Here is a 20,228-nt window from a genome sequence, read left to right on the forward strand (position 1 = left end):
GGAATTCCACTTAGATATTCCTTTGCCTGTTGTGTTACTAAGTGGGACGCTTCCTTGTTTTCATGCTTTAAGACAAGTTTTAACATCCAGTCATCAGAGTTTTTCGGGTAGGTGTTTTAGCCAGCTGTGGCAATCTTCATTGTTAATTCCAGTTGTAAAAGTCCACGGCCACCCTCTTTTCTTGGCAGGTAAAGTCGTTCTATATCTGCTTTGGGTGGTGCATTCTATGCATTGTCAGCAATTTTCGTATTTTCTGTAAAGCTTACATATTTCAGTAATTGACCAGTTAATGATATTGAAACTGTATGTTACGACCGGTATGGCTAAAGTATTAATCGCTCTGATCATGTTTCTTGCATTCAGCTGTCTTGAACATTGCCCTTACCCTGCGATAACATTCTCTTCTGATCGTTTCCCTCGTCATTGAATGTTAGATTCCATCCCCTAAAATACCCCTAGGTATTTGTAGCTCTCCGCTGGTTCTAACTCCTTTATGACATTCTGCTGGTCATGATTAACGTTGGATGTTATCACTGAATTGTTTAACAATTGCTAATAAGCCCTGTAGTTGTTGGTCATTTTTTGCAGAGAGCTTTAAATCATCCATGTAAAAGAGATGATTTATATTTTATCAAACACTAGCAGTATTGCCCGGCTCGTGCGCTCGTGCGTTCTATGCACGCGCGAATTAAGCTAAACTTGGATGAAGTTCAATCAAAATTCAATTATTTTGGTTTTAGAATCAAGCATTTAATGCCCTCTATTTTTGCGCTTATGTGTTCCATTTCCTCAATAGGAAAACGAAGAAGCGTTTCATAAACTTTTGTTGATCAAATAATTGCATTGTTGAATTATTCTTTTAGATCAGTATTTCTCAACGGGGATTTCAGGGGATTTCAGGGAGTCGCTGGCGATATATCGTGATGATCAAATATCCGGCCAGTCATCCATGTAAAAGAGATGATTTATATTTTATCAAACACTAGCAGTATTGCCCGGCTCGTGCGCTCGTGCGTTCTATGCACGCGCGAATTAAGCTAAACTTGGATGAAGTTCAATCAAAATTCAATTATTTTGGTTTTAAAATCAAGCATTTAATGCCCTCTATTTTTGCGCTTATGTGTTCCATTTCCTCAATAGGAAAACGAAGAAGCGTTTCACAAATTTTTGTTGATCAAATAATTGCATTGTTGAATTATTCTTTTAGATCAGTATTTCTCAACGGGGATTTCAGGGGGTTTCAGGGAATCGCTGGCGATATATCGTGATGATCAAATATCCGGCCAGCTAAAATTTGGTTAAAGTGATTCAAACTGCAGACTCAACGCAAAATGGTCACATTTAATTCAAAGCGTTAAAAATGTTATGAAAACAATTGGTATGTGTTCACAAAGTCCAAACGATTAATACGAAAAAACCCTCCAGGCTACATCCCGAAAATTAATTTTATTGCCGAATTTCTACAATGTTTACGGCGATTCGTTTTTATATCTTGATTTTTTTTATTTTTCATGCAATTTACGCATGCTTGCACGCGTGGTGAACACAGTTCACGTCAAACAGCTTACTGAGTAAAGTTCCCTATTCAATGCATGGGATAAGGCCTAAACAAACACATTATCGATTTTTGCACTTGCGAGATGAATTTCGGAACAGAAATAGCGCAGTTCAATATTCATTCGCCTAAACTTTAAGTGACCCATTTTTGGTGGTTCTACGATTTGTTGGCTAGGAGGAGATGTGCCGGGAAGTTAAACACACAGACACACACACAGATATACACACAAACACACAAGTTGAGTTTTATATATATAGATTTTGTAGCCATATTGAACATCATCGAACAATTTCGAGAGAGTTATTAAGGTTAGACAAAAGAAGAGTAGTGATAGAGAGTCACCCTGGAAAATGCCACATGAAATTCTTACATTTCCAACATTAAGAGATTCATTGTCACTGTTCAAAGTCAGTGTGGTTCTCCATGACCTCGCACTTACAGACAAGACGTTTCGCAGAGTAGGCGTTATTTTATACATTTCCAAACATTTCTTAATCCAGCTATATGTTAGACTATCAAAAACTTATTTTATAGTCTACCCAGGCTTTCAATAAGCTTTTGTGACGTTAGGGACAATCTTCCAAGATCATCTTATTGATGAGTAGCTGATCTTTACAACCATAGTACCCACGTTTACATCCTTTTTGCTCATTAGGGAATATGCCACTTCCTATTAAAAAACTATAGGTACATTCAGTCATGACAGATCTTAGTATTTTATACACTGTTGTTAAGCAGATTAGGGGTCAAAAAATTTTTTGGTTCATTTCTTTCTTCATTTTTTGGGAAGTAAGAATGTAACACCATTCACTATCCACGAGGGAATTATACTCGTTTGTTGCAAAACATTGTTATAAAGTGTTGTTAGCAGTTGATGACTCTCTGGGAAGGTATTCAACCAGAAGTTAGGAATTTTATCCTTTCCTGGAGACTTCCATTTGCATGACTTCCTGAAAGCAGATCTTACATCCTCTACCTTGATACCTTCCCACTTTTGCTCTTCTAAGGAGTCTAAGTCAGTAGATAGTCTATCAATCCAAGGGGCCTTTTTATTGTGTGATATTTCTTCTGCCCAAATTTTATTCCAGACTTCCTGCACTTCTTTTTGATGGGATAGACTTTACTGTGAATAGTATTTTCCCTATCAGTAAAAAGTTTGGGGTTTATTTTTGAACATGTTGTCCTTGAAGAAACTAAAGCGCTTTTCATACCGTGCTATGTGGGCAGCTTTAGCACATACCTTTTGCTTGATAGTTTCTATGGTGGTATCGATGGAAGGAATTCCAACCACGTTTCGTGGTTCGCTAGCTCAACAGCTCCTTTATAAGATCCAATGGCTAAAGACATCATTAGGAGGAACCACGCCCGGTTTCGAGTCCTACTCCTCTACCATTTTCGACGTGGCGGAACCTCACTTTCGGAGGTGTCTTCAGCTCTGGTGTTGAGTGCGTTTCTTCTTTCTCCTTTTTTTTCCTTCTGTTCTTTGGTTTCTTCGATGCAGCGTCGACGAATGTCAGCGGATGACTGACCATCCTGCCAAATTTCCCCTTAAATACTCGCCAGTAGACACCAGTAGCCAGCACAAGCTAACTATCACATGACACTGTCTAAGTTTCAACTGACCAATGGAGGTGAAGGGCGCGTAGTTTTAGTCCGCGCCCTCTCTAAACCTGCTTTCTAATAGTGTCGTGTTAATTTCAGTTTGTAATTTTTTCAAGACTTATACACGCCCTGATACCGTCGGTATCTACATATCAAATTTGAGCGCAATCGGATGGAGGATGCCCGAGATCCTAGAAGACACACACACAGACAGACAGAACGGATTTTATATAATAGATATATATATAAAGAGAGGGAGGAATAGCTTCAGTTATTTCCGTGCTGGTCGAAAAACATAGATGATTTAACGAAAACACCTATAATTCACCTTGATACGAATACAAGCTCAGTGATAGTGCTGAGGAAGGTACACTTGATAAGTTTAAATTAAATTATTTTTTGAAAAATTGATTTATTTAATTTCCAAGTTAAACCCGAAACTATAGTACACGATTAACTAACAGTAATTTTGTTAAAAAATTGTTTTGTTCGTCTCGCCCCCTACTTTGAAGGGGGTTAAATGACGAATTGTTATGTGCTGTAGTTTTTTTTTTTTTTTTTATAACAGCAGTCCCGAAACGGAAAATGACACAGAAGACGTAGACATGCATGTCCTCCATCAGTTTTCAGGCAAAAATAATCACAATTTCATGCTATTACCGATAAACTTGTTCATTTTGGTGGCGTCAATATGTATACATCCATCCATCCATCCATCCATCCATCCATCCATACATACATACATACATACATACATACATACATACATACATACATACATACATGCATGCATACATACATGCATGCATGCATGCATACATACATACATACATACATACATACATACATACATACATACATACATACATACATACATACATGCGTCCAAACAAAAACACCCTGTTGTTGCTAAAATTCCAATGAAAGTGCCTTGGATCTAGGTTAGAAACCGGTGCTTTCTCTATTGGCAAGAAATCTTAAAATAAACTGAATAATGACATACATACATACACACCTACACATACATACATACATACACACATGCATACTTACGTGCATATCTTTTACTTGTTTCAGTCGTTGGACTATAGACATGCTGGGGCACCTCACTTTGTATATGTGTGTATGTATGTAGATAGATAGATAGATAGATAGATAGATAGATAGATAGATAGATAGATAGATAGATAGATAGATAGATAGATAGATAGATAGATAGATAAGTTTCTTTATTGGCCACACAGGGCTGCACACGGATAGATAGATAGATAGATAGATAGATAGATAGATAGATAGATAGATAGATAGATAGATAGATAGATAGATAGATAGATAGATAGATAGATAGATAGATAGATTATGTCATAAGAATTTAGAAAATTCAACTGACGTGAAGCAAATCATTTTAAAAATGGAACGCGTAGATAAAGCTATAAATGAAAGTATGTAGTAGTGTGTGTGTGGGGGGGGGGGTTAGATCAGACGAATAAGAGAGTATTGCTCAGTACAAGTTGCAGAAGATATGGGTTAATTTCCATTCATTCAAACTGAAACTGAAGCTTTGTCTCGTTACTAGAGTTTCACACCTGAAGAACATAGTAACGCGGAAATCGAGTCGTGAAGCAAATATTCAGTTTCAGTAAAAGAAAATGCATATATGTGTGTGCATATGAGTATATAGGCAGTTTTTTTTTTTTTTTTTAAATTATAAAGAATATAAAACATGACAGCGTTTACACTAAAGACGGTGTCAAAACAAAATATAAAGGCAATTATATAAGCCTGTTGCAAGGAGGAAAAGGAGTGCCGAAAACATATATCTGAACATAAACAATAAAGAGGTGTAGGTGGGTAAAAGGTTCTACGGGTTGATAGGCAGGGAGAATTAGCAAAAATTAATGAAGGGATTATTGCTGGAAGCTGGAAGGAAACTAACTTCAAGGTACTGGTATATGCGTATGTGCAGCATAAGGGTAACTATTGTGCAATTGTGGAATCTTCAAGCGGAAATATAAATACTAACCGTTCAGAAATATAAATCTTCTCTTGATTTTTTTTCTCTTCAAATTTCAAATGATTCACCGGCTTCATTTTCCTTTTCTTAATCATTCTTATTTTTAGGGCTTATTTTCCTTAAATTTCTTCTCTGTCTGGACCAATTCTCGATGTTGAAGAATTTAAAAGAAAAGTAGCTACAGTATTTACTATAAATTCTTTCTTCTGACCAGAAAATCAACAGAGATTTCTCTATTTTTTTCACCTTTTTTTATTCGTTCAATTTATTTTTTCAATTGAAGACCATCTTTAAAAAATTCCTCTCGTCATTTTCTTTAATAATTTTATTTTTAAAATGACACATTCTAGTTAAATACAAATGTAACCGTGGTTTCTGATATTAATATAAGACCATAAACTATCGAGAGTTGGTATGGTGGGTTTAACTGGTTGCAGTACATGACTGGTACTGTGTCGTATACACTCTTTCACAGATGGATAAAATTCCCAAAACAGAGAACTGCAAATGATACAACTAAATACTGTAAGATATTTTGTGGGTTCTAAGCCTTCATTTATTGTAATGTGTGGTCACATCTGTTACATGGGTTTCCTTTTTGTTTTTCAAGGGTTTATGTGTTTTGTATGTAATGAGGTCTGTTGTGATGTTTTCCTCTTTCGTGAATGTAGGGTTTATCGTTATTGTATATGAGCTTACCAAAATATTTTTAAAAAATAGAAAGTGTTGGAATGGGGTAATTCGGCTATTATAGCAGACAGCAAAAAGAGGAAAACAAACCTTAGTATCTCATGAATTAGTTAACAGAAAACATCTGGACAATAAAAACACACCATATACATAAATATAAATCATATCACAGATGGGCTGAGGTTCACTACAGCTGTTTCAGACGTGTTCTTTATTGATGAACAAAACAATTATGTCAATTAAAAAAGACGTTTTCTTCAAGCGAATTAAGAGTAAAATTTAACATTTACGATTTTTCAGTGTCATATCAGCGTTGTTATATCAAAATTCAAAATGTAAAGTAACCATATTACTAAATAATAAATATAAAATAATTACAATCAGACCTATACCCAATTCAGGCAGACACCTTATCTCCTCTACGCTTTTGCCAAGCTTTGATCTCATTAATAAACTTGCTGAATGAAAATAGATACATATAGTTATATATGGAAATGAAAATTTATCAGTATAAAAATGTGTATTGTTTTATTTGCTTCAGTCATTTTGACTGCAGCCATGCTGGAGCACTGCCTTTAGTCGAACAAATCAACCCCAGGACATATTCTTTGTAATAAGTCCTGTACTTATTCTATCGGTCTCCTTTCTACAACGCTAAGTTACAGGGACATAAACACACCAGCATCGGTTGTCAAGCGATGATGGGACAAACACAGACGTACACATACACACACACAGGTCTTCTTTCAGTTTCTGTCTATCAAATCCACTCACAAGGCTTTGGTCGTCTCGAGGCTATAGTAGAAGACACTTGCCAAAGGTGCCACGCAGTGGGACTGAACCCGGAACCATGTGGTTGCCAATGTCCATAATAATAGAAGAGTAACATAACCTAATTACATAATAATGGATTATAAAGTGACCTACGTGGATAATAATCCTTTCTACTATAGGTACAAGGGCTGGAATTTGTGGGTTGGGGGACTAGTCGATTACATCGACCTCAGTGTTTCACTGGTTACTTAATTTGAAAGGCAAAGTCGACCTCGGCTAAATTTGAACTCAGAACGTAGCGACGGGCGAAATAACGCTAAGCATTTCGACCGGCGTGCTAGCGATTCTCGCCGTCTTGCCGGACCGGGCTGTGTATTGTGCTCTTGAGCAAGACACTTTATTTCACCTTGCTCAAGTTCACACAGCTGTAGAAATGAGTTGCGACGTCACAGGTGCCAAGCTGTATCGGCTGTTGCCTTTCCCTTGGATAACACTGGTGGCGTGGAGAGGGGGCGGTATGCATGGGCGACTGCTGGTCTACCATAAACAACCTTGCCCGGACTTGTGCCTGGGAGGGTAACATTCTAGGTGCAATCCCATGGTCTTTGTCGAGACCGAAGGGGGTATCAGAATTATTTTAGTGAACTGAAATTTGGAAAATGAAAGGCAAGTTCGAGGTTTTAACGTTGTTCTTTGTTTGCTTGTCGGTTTGTTTTCTATTTTTCTCAGTTTGAGAACATTAAACTAAGCAACCTACCGCATATTAATTCATGGTTCAACCACTGACACAATACTGTTACTGATCAATAGGATTGAATAGAAGATTTACTCACCTCTTCTGAAGGTCTTTTGGTGTTCGCAAATTTTTCTGAAGAAGGGGAAAACAAGAAGAAGAAGAAAAAGAGAAATTAAAGGTGAGTCACATGAAAATAACAGCAACATTAAATTCATTCACTCTATAATACAATAAGTAACATGCCACAGACTGTATGAATTCATTAACTTCTACATTTATTGCAAAACAAGGGGGAGACGAGGTTTCGATCTGCTTTATCTCCTTCACCTTCATTTTACATGGGACCACTCTTGATAATCCTCACAGTTATACAAATTATACACTTTCTTTCTCTCGGTAGAGCCTGTCTTTGATGAGGAGGCTTTCTAACACCGAAATAAACCTGACACCGTCTCCCTTAGATGCATAAATATTTAAAATAAACATTAGGCCATTGAACAACTTGTAATAACTTAACCAACATCAACTTATATGTAAAACATGTTAGCTCTTTGGTGCTCACTATATTCAATATGTTCATAGTACTTTCACTATTATTCGTCATATAATTGGTATTTCTCAGTAACTGACTTCATCGTTGATATATATATAATTTAAAATTAAATTAATCAAAGGACATACTATATATGTCTACTTGCTGGAAATAACAGTCAAAACTCTTATTTAAATTGCCAAAATACACTGATAATAACTATTATCAGTGTATTTTGGCGATATAAATAATAGATTTGACTGTTATTTCCAGGAGGTAGACATACTTAGTATGTCCTTTGATTAATTTTAATCCTTCAACTATTTAATGCTTTTTGGGGGCCTGCAATCACCTATATTATTGTTTCTGTTATTGCCATTTTTAAACTGTTACAGTAGATAATAATAGAGTCAATGATATCTTCGCAAATTATTTTCCCGTGTATTATGTTTTTTCTTATGAATTATTTGTTCCGTATTGAAATATATATATATATGTATATATATATATATATATATATATATATATATATATATATATATTATATATATATATATTATATATATATATATATATTATATATATATATATGTATATAAAACCAAGAGGCTCTGTAACTGGAAGAAATTCGAAGAAGTTATCGTCCATGCATTACACCCAAGACATACAGCATTGATGGTGATACCCTTGTAACTGATCTAGAAACTTCAGGATGGAAAAGCACCTGGAAGAAACTTCCACCGACCATGTTTTATCAACCTGTACCAGCAAGCTCTCAGTGAACAACTTGTACCAGCAAGTCTTCAGTAGCATACTGAGACAAACTAGATACCTGTAACTTTCTTCAACAGTCAAGTCATTGATGGAGGTATTGCTAGTCTGGTTTACAGTTTTCCTTTTTTTCACAACCATATAGTAACTTTTCAGAATTTTTCATTTAAGTATATATGAGCATTCTAAATATGCAAGTATATGCATGATGAGAATACATACATAAAACAAAACATACAAATCTGCACATGTACATATATATACATGCATGTATACATAAATATGTACATACAAGCATGCATACATACGTAAGACTCGAAAAGTACTAAAAAACACACATAATTTCCACATAAACAGTGACGTAGACCGCCTCTGCCTAAAACGAAATCAAGGTGGCAGAGGCTTAACATCGATCCAAAATGCCTTTGAATGTGGCATCATATCCCTTCAACAACATCTTTTAACCACCAAGTGTCGAAGTGCATCCCTTGACTAAGTTTGAATACATCATAAGACTCGGAAGGCAGCTCCATAAGCAACCATCTTTGTCTGATAAACTAGAATACAAGCCCAAAGAAGTCGTACGACTCTACCGTATCACTAGATGAAAAGATAAGCCTATATTGGCAGAAGACTATGCATGGCTATGTTAGTAGAAGCTCCGTGATGATAGTAACATCGAACATCAAAGCAGTTTATCATGGACCAATAGCTGGATTATTACCTCTCACTTTGAAGGGTATGCGTCTGCAATCCAGGAACAGGAAATATCAACCAAGTACCTGATGCGCAAGAGGGATAGAGATGCAGGAAAAGCAGTAAAATGTAACAACCAATGCAGACTTTGTGGAGTTCACACTGAAGATAAGCATTTGTCCGAAGATGTCATCACAATATTATCTACTGATGAGACATGATGTTGTAGCTAGGACACTCTATAATGAAATCCGTCGGAAGGATAATCCCGAGGACATAGAAATGAGAACCGACAATATGGTAGAGGCAATGACCACACATGATATAAAAGAATACTGCTAGAATGTTAACATAAAGCTGAAGATCAGTGAAAAAGAGAACACCTATGCTGAACTATAGAGGAATCTCCAGTTACTCTATCCAGATTACAAGTTCAGGTTTATTGAGGCCCTGGGATATGTAACACACTGCCTAAATACTAATCTTGAGGAAAACCAGAAATGAGAAAGCTAATTCAAAGACTACAGATCCAATCCATCACTGGAACTGTAAAAATCTGTAAAACCTTCCAGAAGTTTATCATTTAAATATATATGAGCATGTTTACATATGCAATTATGTGTATGAGAATACATACATAAAGCATACAAATCTGCACATACATACATACATACATGCATTCATACATACATATATACATACATACATACATACATACATACATACATACATGCATTCATACATACATACATACATACATACATACATACATACATACATACATACATACATACATACATGCATTCATACATACATACATACATTACATACATACATACATACATACATACATACATACATACATACATACATACATACGAAAATACCTTGTGGTTGGTGTTGAAATTCCAATGAAGGAGCTTTGGATCTAACTTAGAAACCGGTTCTTTCTCTTTTTGGCAAGAAATCTTGAAATAAACTGAATAATGTCGTACATGCATGTATGCATACATTGGGGAAAAAAACATTTATTGATAACTGAAGAGAAAAATACAGTTCTTATATCCTGGATACAGATTTTCATTTGTCCATTTGTTCATAGGTGCACTGGGCTACGTAACAACATAGGCCCTTACAAATTTGAAAGTGGCATAGGCCCTTACAAATTTGAAAGTGGCATAGGCCGCTTACAAATGCTTGTGTTCTCCAAAAGAAAAAAAAAAGAAGACTGGTTCTTATTCTTCGGATACACTCGGTCAGTTAAGCGGTGAAAATTTGTAAGATATTTCAAAGATTCTTCATTTGAAACCCCTGGGTGAATATATGCACACAATTACATTTACATATCGAGTACATATACAACCACACACATAAAGTAATGAAATATAGACACTTTTATTGTAGTATGTACACTCTCGAATGCAAGGTTAATCAAACGCACAAACATAGATACACCATTCATGTATATGCGCACACATCATCCAATTCAGCTAATCGCACGCCTCAAGAGGTGTATTGTCATGACTCAAATATTATGAGAGTGACCCGTTTGAATTCTTTGAAGAAAAAGCTGAAAATAAATCCCTAAAAAAACATACAGATGTAAAACAACCTACATACGTGTACGTTGTTTTGAGTACATATATATATATATATATATATATATATATGAGCAAAACGCCCCCGTCCAATGGACGGTGCTGAGTTGTCAAATATTTAAACCAAATCTTCTCAAAACAACTTGTCCGACCGTCCCATAGGCATCCCCTTTGAGAAACACTGATTTAATTTAAATTTGAGAACACCAGCAAAAGAAGAAATCAAGATAGACTTCTTTTCTATTCCAACGAAAAACGATTTTATTCACACAAATATGCAACCGAAGAGTTTAAAGTACCAGTAATGATAAGGCTGTTGACTGGGAGAACACAAACATGGTTTAATCAGTAAGGTTGGCACGTTCCCACGGCTTTATCAATCGCATTCTTACCAGGAATCGATTTTTGTAATTTTTTCAAAACTTATACACGCCTTGATAACGTCGGTATCTACATATCAAATTTGAGCGCAATCGGATGGAGGATGCCCGAGATCCTAGAAGCCACAGACACACATAGACAGAACGGATTTTATATTATATATATATATATATATACGTAAGCGATTATATGTTCGTGAGGATGTGCGTACAATCATATTTGCGCGTGCTTGTGTGCATATATTTTTTCATTTGTTTGAGTGCGTACGTGTTTAAGTTTGTGTGTAAGTGGCTGGGTGTAGACGTGTGTCTACATATATATAACGATTTATTATTCATGAGAGAAGCAATTTGTTTAATTTTGCTTGTTTATATTTTCTTCTTTTTTTTTTGTTCCAGCTGTAGATTTCATTTCTTATAGTCTTTCTCTTCTTAGTTCAGGATTCTTTAGGTCACATGACACACACACACACACACACATCCAAACACACACACAGACAAACGCACACACACACATACGGACACCTGTACATACAATATATGCAAATACACGCATGCCCATGACTAACACGCGCACATCCAACACATGTATAACAAGATTGCTAACACACACATACGAGCGTGTAACTATATGCAAACAGTCACAACACCCACGCTAAACTCGCCACAAAACAACACACAGGCACACATACCCATGTGTATACCCATTTATACATACACTCACACGCGCACACTCACACATTCATACACATACACGTACACACACATGCAAAGAGAAACCCGAACATACACATAGACACAAAAAAATATATACACGCATATACTCTTTTACTTGTTTCAGGCATGTGGGTGTGGCCATGTTGGAGCACCGCTTTTAGTTGAGCGAGTCGATCCCAGGACTTGTTCTTTGTAAGCCTAGTACTTATTCTATCGGGGTCTTTTGCCGAACCGCTACATTACGGGGACGTAAACACACCATCATCGGTTGTCAAGCGATGTTGGGGGCACAAACACAAACACACAAACACATACATATATATATACATATACATATATAAAACGGGATTCTTTCAGTTTCTGTCTACCAAATCCACTCACAAGGCATTGGTCGGCCCGAGGCTATAGTAGAAGACACTTGCCCAAGGTGCCACGCAGTGGGACTGAACCCAGAACTATGTGGTTGGTAAGCAAGCTACTTACCACACAGCCAATAAATCACAAACGTAAGGGACCCTTTTACCTTGTTGCTTGGCCTGTTAAAAATTGCAACTAAATCTTTGTCAAAATGCACACAACCAGCTTTTAAAAATAAAGAACACACAGGATAACGTAACCTATAATAAAATTATTTGATGGTCACGGCAAGAACGCCTTTTCATCACAGGTCTTAGCAACGAGGACTGGCCTAGAGACAAATAACAACAACAGCGACAACACACGCAGAAGTCACTCGATCTGCAAGAAATAACAGCCAAATCTTCAATTATCTAATCCTACTGTCTTAAAAAAAACAGAGAAGAGCACATGGGATGATGAATGCAGTTCTATATATTCAAAAAGGGATATGGTAACGGCTGGAAAGCTTTTAATCATACAACTGCCTAATAAGAGCCGATCTGGAGCTAAACGTTGCTACCACCACCGACAACAACAGCAATTCTTTCTACTGAAGGCACAAGGCCTTGAAATTTGCGGGGAGGGGACCAGTCGATTACAACAACAATAACAATAATAACAGCAGTAATGCGAGGTAAGGAGAGAGCTTGTCTAAAACAACACCCATACCTCTATCATTACATTCGATTTGGGCCACCTTTTAGGTGACAATAGATGTTGTGCTGCAGGTATGGTGACCCTACAATTATCAAAGAATGACTATATTATTATTATTATTATTATTATTATTATTATTATTATTATTACAAGGTGGTGAGCTGGCAGAAGCGTTAGCACGCCGGGCAAAATGCTTAGCGGTATTTCGTCTTCCGTTACGTTCTGAGTTCAAATTCCGCCGAGGTCGACTTTGCCTTTCATCTTTTCGGGGTCGATTAAATAAGTACCAGTTACGCACTGGGGTCGATATAATCGACTTAATCCATTTGTCCTCTCTGTGTTTAGCCCCTTGTGGGTTATAAACAAATAGGTATTTCCTCTGCCACTACGTTCTGAGTTCAAATTCCGCGGAGATCAACTTTGCCTTTCCTCCTTTCGGGGTCAATTAATTAAGTACTAGCTGCGTACAGCGGTCGATCTAATCGACTGGTCCCCTCCACCAAAGTTTCGGGCCTTGTATCTAGAGTAGAAAAGATTATTATTATTGTTGTTGTTGTTGTTGTTGTCGTCGTCGTCGTCATCATTATCATTATTATTATTATTATTATTATTATTATTATTATTATTATTATTATTATTATTATTATTCCGTGAAAGAGCAGTGCGTGCCAACAAAGTGACACTGGGGCAAAAGATACGAAGCCCAGGATACCCATCATGACTACCTGTCTGATAAGGGTACACCAGGCACATGCATCACAACCATATGTGCGCGACATGGTGATCTCATATCAAGATAAACAGTGCATGACCTTGCAGGCAGGGCCCAGTTAGAATTTTCTTCTGGTCAAGTAGCCCATCCCACTGAAAAGGTCCCTAAATAAGGATTAAGGCTGTTCAACGAACTACCCATGTTTCCAAAGGTGAATTATCCAAACCTCTAAGAATTCCTTTCAACACACGGCTATGATGCTCCCTCACTACTTCTGCTCGTGGTCATAGATGCACATATCGTCAGCCACTAAGGGACATGCTCAATTGGTTATGGTCAAACAACCGACAAGCAAATCTGTGGTATTGAGCAGAATATTTGCTATAACCCATCTTTTATACCAAGACAAAACAATGTACAGGGTAACACTTCCAATCAGTTAAGATCAGAAGTCATGAGAGCCAGTCTGGTACTGCATCAGGGCACACAGAAATTTGGTGCTCAGTAAGTTCAAAACGTATTTGTAATCTTTTCGGCCTTCTAAGGCGCCGTCTTTTCATTTCCGTTATTACCATTACATTTCAGAAATTGTCTGGATTGTACAGATAGTATTTTTGTGTAGAAATACCCGCTGTTTTGCATAGGGTGCGCATAAATGATTTTTGAATTTTAACTGCTTTCGGCAAAAACACGTATTTCACAATTTTCTGCAATTTTTAAATATGGCTGATAAAGAAGTCATCATAATGTTCGATAAAGGAATTCGCTACATGAAAAATATTGAGACCAAGGAAATAAGTGAGAATATCAACATGGAATGGCCTAAATTTAACGACGTTACCGGGGCGAAAAATGTTTCGCATTTAAGCAACGTCAAAATTTTGGGTGTCGACGAAGAGAACAACAGCAACAGCAGCAGCAGTGACAGCAGCGGCAGCAGCAGTAGTGACAGCAGTAGCAACAACAACAACAACTACTACTACTACTACTACTACTACAACAACAATAACAACAGCAACAAAAATACGAAAGAAATAAAACATAAAAATATACATATCACCCCTGTTTCTTTTGCGTCAGCGACGAAAAATATGGAGTGCTTCCACAGATGAAGAAGAATTAAAGTTTACTAGAAAATTTGTTAAAAAAAGATGTAAGAAGGGTAGCTCTAAACCCTCCATCCAACGCGATAGAAAATATCCCAAGACGCATGGTCACATACTGTTGCATCGGAGTTAAGTCTCGGCGGGTAGGAAATACTCCCGAGACCGAGATATAAAAATGTTTTGGGCGCCTGTGGGAACAAAAGACTCACATCCCCCGAGGAAAGAAGCTTGGAACCATTGAGGTGAGATTTGGGACGGAAGAAGAAGCTAAATGTAATTGCGCAACCACTTTGCAGAATGACAACTTTTTATTAATCCCCAGCTATCGCGCCTAACGTCTTGCCTAGATTCAGATATTGAATGTGCCGCCAGAAATATCCATTTCCTGGTGAGTGGCGACCGTCTTGGCAGGCTTAGACGGAGACGAAGTCACAATACTGGAGGTCAAGAAACTACCTATGCAAAACTGGTTAGGTATAGGTATGGAACTGATCTTGCAATGCAAGTTACCTGATCTAATCGATCTCCCGGATAGTACTCACCTGTCAGTATTCCTGGAAGGTCGAAGCCAAGACGCCATGAATGCGGATCTGTAAAATTCTTAAAGGTTTTCTCCCCTGAAACAAAGTAAAATGAAGTGTCACTGCAGCCAACATTACAAGTACCACAAGTGCTAAATCATAAACAAGACTCCAGCACGAACTTTATCCATCAATTTCACAGTTGTGAATAAGTATAGGAGTAAACTGATGGATTTTGTAAACCAAAATAAAAATAGTATAGAGAAAGAGGGAAAGGAATTTGAGGGTTTCATCCTCAAAACCACCAAGGACAGACCGTTAATTAAAACGTCCTCAGGCGTTTATAAAACTATGATAGAAAAATTCCCAGGCAGTGTGTTTTTTTTTTTTTAATCTATTAATAAAAGGTTGTTGGAAGGGCCTTTTAAAAGCTTTTCGCCAGTAAAGAAGCCTCTCGAAAACCAAGGTGAGTAACCTCCTCACTTTCTTTCACCTACTAGCATGGCTGTGCTGAGAATGGGGTGTATGAATGTGCGTGTCATGGGATCGGCCTGGAAGCAAGGTCACTTGCTTAATGATCTCAGGTCACTTGATTTGATGTGGCTGCCATTAGTAAAACAAGGATCTTGGGAAAACAGCTCTAGCATCCATTTTCGAAGACTACGAGGTATTCTCATCTTCTGGTCTATCGAGAGCGAGAGGCGGTGTAACAGTGCTACTCCGGAAATTTTCCTGGATCCGGATGGTTGGTTGGAGGTCCTGGACGTGAAAGGTAGTGAAGGTGGTGCCTTTATACTAGTGGCGATTTATGCCCAACAGGAGCTGGAAGGCCAGATTTCTTCAGGCGTCTGAAAACATTCTTGGGAACGTCGCGCACTTTAGTACTAGTGGGGGACTGGAATAGTATTTTGGATGCACGGAAGGACTGTGTGGCTTTAGTATATAGTAGAAGGGGATGTAAAAGCCTCGAAAACCTATTCAGCACTTACCAACATTCTGGCAGATACCGACTGGATTTCCCTGATGTGCCAGTGTGGACATAAAGGAACCACAACGGGTCATCGAGATCGTATTTAGATAGAGTATTTGTTAGGTCAGAGGAAGGGATAGCATAGGTTGTCCACAATTTAAACTGGTCAGCTACAAAGATCACAAATTTGAGATATGCGCAGTTGATTTAGATAGGACCCGCAGACAGGGACCTGGTTACTGGAAGTTGAATGCATCCTTACCGGCTCGTAAAGACTACAGGGATCGGATTAGCGAACTAATTAAGCGGTAGCTGACGGGGGCAATCGTCTACAGCCGGTGGTGGATTGCTCTGTAGAGGGCGATTAGAGTAGAATCGATAGCGTTTAGCAAAGATTTAGCCCAAAAAAAAAAGAAATAGATGAGAGGGAAATCAAGTTAGCAAATTAGAAGAGGTTACTAGTAAAGGCATTGCGACCGACGTGTTAGCGGCGAGAATGACCCTTCACCATTTCTTTAAGGCGAAATACAAAGAGTGCGTTGCCAGAGCTAAGGCTCCTGCGCTAAAACACGAAGGAACTAAAGCCCTCCGATGAACCCGATCGGTAGAGACGTGACGTGGAAAAATACACGACCAAGTCTTTCACAGATTGGGACGGACGCAGATATGTGCGGCTTTCCAGCAGCACTTTGCGTGGCTGTTTGGGGAGGAAGATGGGCCGACGACGGTAGTGAAATTTACTTCGTACCTAGACGGCTTATCACGGCTCTCGGTGACGGGCGCTGATATTGTGCGAAAATACAGGAGGCGATGAGCGATTGCACAAGTCGCAAATCGCCGAATTTGGATGGTTGTTCTACAAATTCTGTTTTCATGCTAGATTTTTTGGCAGCCTCTTGGCAGATGTCTACAGTAACTGGCAGCAGAACGGGAGAATTCCTAGTACTGTGTGTTGGTGTGTAGTAACACTGCTGAATAGAACGCCGAAAATGGGTACGTGTTAGGGAATTTTCAGCCCATAACTCGGCTAAGCACAGAGTTTAAGGTTTTGGCTAAGGTGTTATTGAAAAGGTTGGCGCTTGTCGTTGATAGTCTGGTCAGGGTGGCACAAACGTGCGCAATCCCGAGCAGATCTATACACGGCAACATCCACCTTATGCGATACATCGTAGAGAGGGCTGGGACTAAAGCTGACTTCGGTGGAGCATTGATCAAATTAGATCAGTCGAAAGTTTTCGATAGGGTAGACCTTCCTACTTGGAAGCCATCCTTGAAGCGACCGGTTTCGGATCCGTTTTCAGAGGCTGGGTTGCTGCAATTCACAACGGTACCTGCTCGGTGGTCAAGGTAAATGGCCACTTATCAGAACCGTTTAGTATCGTATGTTAGGTCCGTTAGGGCTGCCCGCTGCCACCTCCTCTGTATGTGCTGGCTGTCGGGTTGGAAGTTGGAACAGCTAAGAGGCTTTCCTTTCCAAATTGGACTCGGGAGGGCAGTGTCTGCATAAACGGAAGACATCACCGTCATGGTGTCGGACGCCTCCGAAGTGGAGACGGTCGGCTCCATTGTGAAGGAATATGAGTGATTGCAGGGCTGAAATCAATGCCGACAAGTCGGTGGGATTACGATTGGGCACCTGGAGAGATAGATCGATGCCGTCGGACGCTGGACTGACGGACCAGTGAAACTGCTCGGGGTGTTGTTTTGCCCCGACTCCCAGATGGATAAGAATTGGGAAGAGGTAACAAACAGGGTGACCTCTCTTACACAGAAATGAACAGAGTGGAAGTTGTCCCTGAGAGGTCAGGCAGAGTTAACGAATGCCTACGTCGCCTCTGTCATTATTTATCATCTGACCGTTGTACCTTTCCCCAGTTACTGCTTGATTAGATTGGAGCTTATCTGTTTATTTTCTTGTGGAAAGGACGCGTTCCAATAGACAAACGGTCGGTCTTCTGCCAACTTCCTTTGCGTGGCGGCTTAGGCATACCATAGATTTTAATTCGCAGCCACGCACTCAGGTTGCACCACCTGCAGCGATTTCTAGAAGGTGAACGTGTGTGGGCTCCGTTTGTGAGACACGCCTTTCCGCAGCGCGTCTCCTTGACAGTGCTGCAGTCCTGGGTAAAGGATAGGCCGAGGCTGGGTGCCTGGCACTTAGAATATCGTCAGGCGCTCACTGTCCTCAACAAGTCGGGCAACAAGATCGGTGGATGTTCCACTTTAAATATTTATAGAGGATTAGTAGCGGGGAAATGCGACGACGTCCTCGGGGTGGCCCCAGGTGTCGACGAAGACGCACAGGCAAATCTATTCTGGAGGACTGTCCGGTCGGGGACTGTTATGGATTATTTCCAGATGTCTTTGTCCTACCGAGGGGCGCTACCAGTTCGAAATAAACTGTACAGGCACAGATGTGCTGTCAGACGTTCTGCATGCACTCGTTCAGTGTCCGGGCATTGCTGACTTGCGGAGTTATGTCGAACAGCTGCTGTCGCGTGTAGGTCAGATCCGTCTGTCGTCCGAGTCCATAATGATGAATGCCCCGCCGCCCTCCTTTAATCGGCCTGGCAAGGCAGTTTTCCTTTGTTTGGTGGCTGTGGCATCAGAGGTTATATGGAGGAATAAGAACGGAAACTTTCCTCTTTGGTAAAGCCCTCATCGACATTTTCTAATTTCACTTGAAAAGGAAAGTGAGGGTGGAGAGGGAGTTATTGTCCTCGAGTGAATTTATGAAAAGTTGGGTGAAAGTTGCGAAAATGGCAAGACGTATGGTACTACTCTCAATGTAGACCCGTGAGTCGGAAAAAGGAAGTTGGAGTGGGGTCTCGTCCTTATTACTCAGGGTGATCTTGGGTGGTGGGGTTCTCTGATTATCCCTAGAGGTCCTCCTGAATCAGGGCGATCTCGTCACGACCCTTTTTACCCTCTTTTTTTAGTGTCATATACTATATATATTTTATTACCCCATTATATGCAAACCCCAACACTTTATGTTTGTTTTTATATTGTCTCCCTCATCCTTCACTCTGGAGGCAAATAAAGAAACCATTATTATTGTTGTTGTTGTTGTTGTTATCATTATTATTATTTTAAAAACTGTTTGATTCGATTTTATGCGACTTAAAGTTTCGTAAAATTTTTACAGAAACCTGGCTGGTTCTGGTTCAGGTTAACAATTTCTGTAATCTGAGTCTGAACGAGCTAGGTTTCTGTAAGAATCCTAGGAAACTCAATGTCGCATGGAGCCGAAACAGACTGTTTTAAATAATAATACAAGTTACTCCTACAAAATATGTTGACTGCCTTTTTCTTTCATTTGTCCACTCACTCTACCGTTCCTGTCCCATTAAATTTCCTTCACAAGGTATAGGCCAATGCCAGTCTACATAGAAAATTATATGTATCGAACATGCCATGCAGTTGGATCGAAACCGGGACCCCGTGGTTGCGAAGCAAACATTTTAACGTAATAGCCCATACTGCGCTTGCACAATATAACTACACATGTGTGTGTGCGTGCGTGCGTGCGTGTGTGTGTGTGTGTGTGTGTGTGTGTGTGTGTGTACTTCAAGGAAAAAAACACAGTAACTTCAAAGTTTCGGCCTGCTCGCAGTCATCAAACTATCATCCGAAACTTCGAAGTCACTGTCTACCATTTTCTTTACAAAATTTCATAAACATGTACTCTACTAAAAAGTATTGAGGAAATCCTTTTATTTCATTATGTATGTATGCATGTATGTATGTATGTATGTATGTATGTATGTATGTATGTATGTATGTATGTAAAAA

At 38.9% G+C, this 20,228-nt stretch overlaps 1 protein-coding gene and 1 long non-coding RNA gene across 4 annotated transcripts in view; one reads left to right on the forward strand and one right to left on the reverse strand.

The window, feature by feature from the left end:
- The window catches only part of LOC115214151 (carbohydrate sulfotransferase 11), a 38,380-nt gene that overhangs the window by 9,315 nt on the left and 8,837 nt on the right, over positions 1-20,228 (reverse strand). For 2 of the 3 annotated variants that reach the window (XM_029783226.2, XM_029783225.2), the window contains exons 2-3: positions 15,485-15,559; positions 7,472-7,506 (exon numbers count right to left, since the gene is read on the reverse strand). In XM_029783226.2, coding sequence (XP_029639086.1) covers positions 7,472-7,506; positions 15,485-15,559 — 110 coding nt within the window. The remainder of the gene's footprint in view (positions 1-7,471; positions 7,507-15,484; positions 15,560-20,228) is intronic. The other variant, XM_036504663.1, reaches the window with a different exon arrangement.
- On the forward strand, positions 628-1,394 carry LOC118764201. Its single transcript, XR_004999991.1, has 2 exons — positions 628-658; positions 1,235-1,394. It is a non-coding gene; the product is annotated as an uncharacterized LOC118764201 (long non-coding RNA).

This window comes from Octopus sinensis, linkage group LG7 (genome assembly GCF_006345805.1).
Source record: "Octopus sinensis linkage group LG7, ASM634580v1, whole genome shotgun sequence".
Classification (NCBI taxonomy): Eukaryota; Metazoa; Mollusca; class Cephalopoda; order Octopoda; family Octopodidae; genus Octopus; species Octopus sinensis.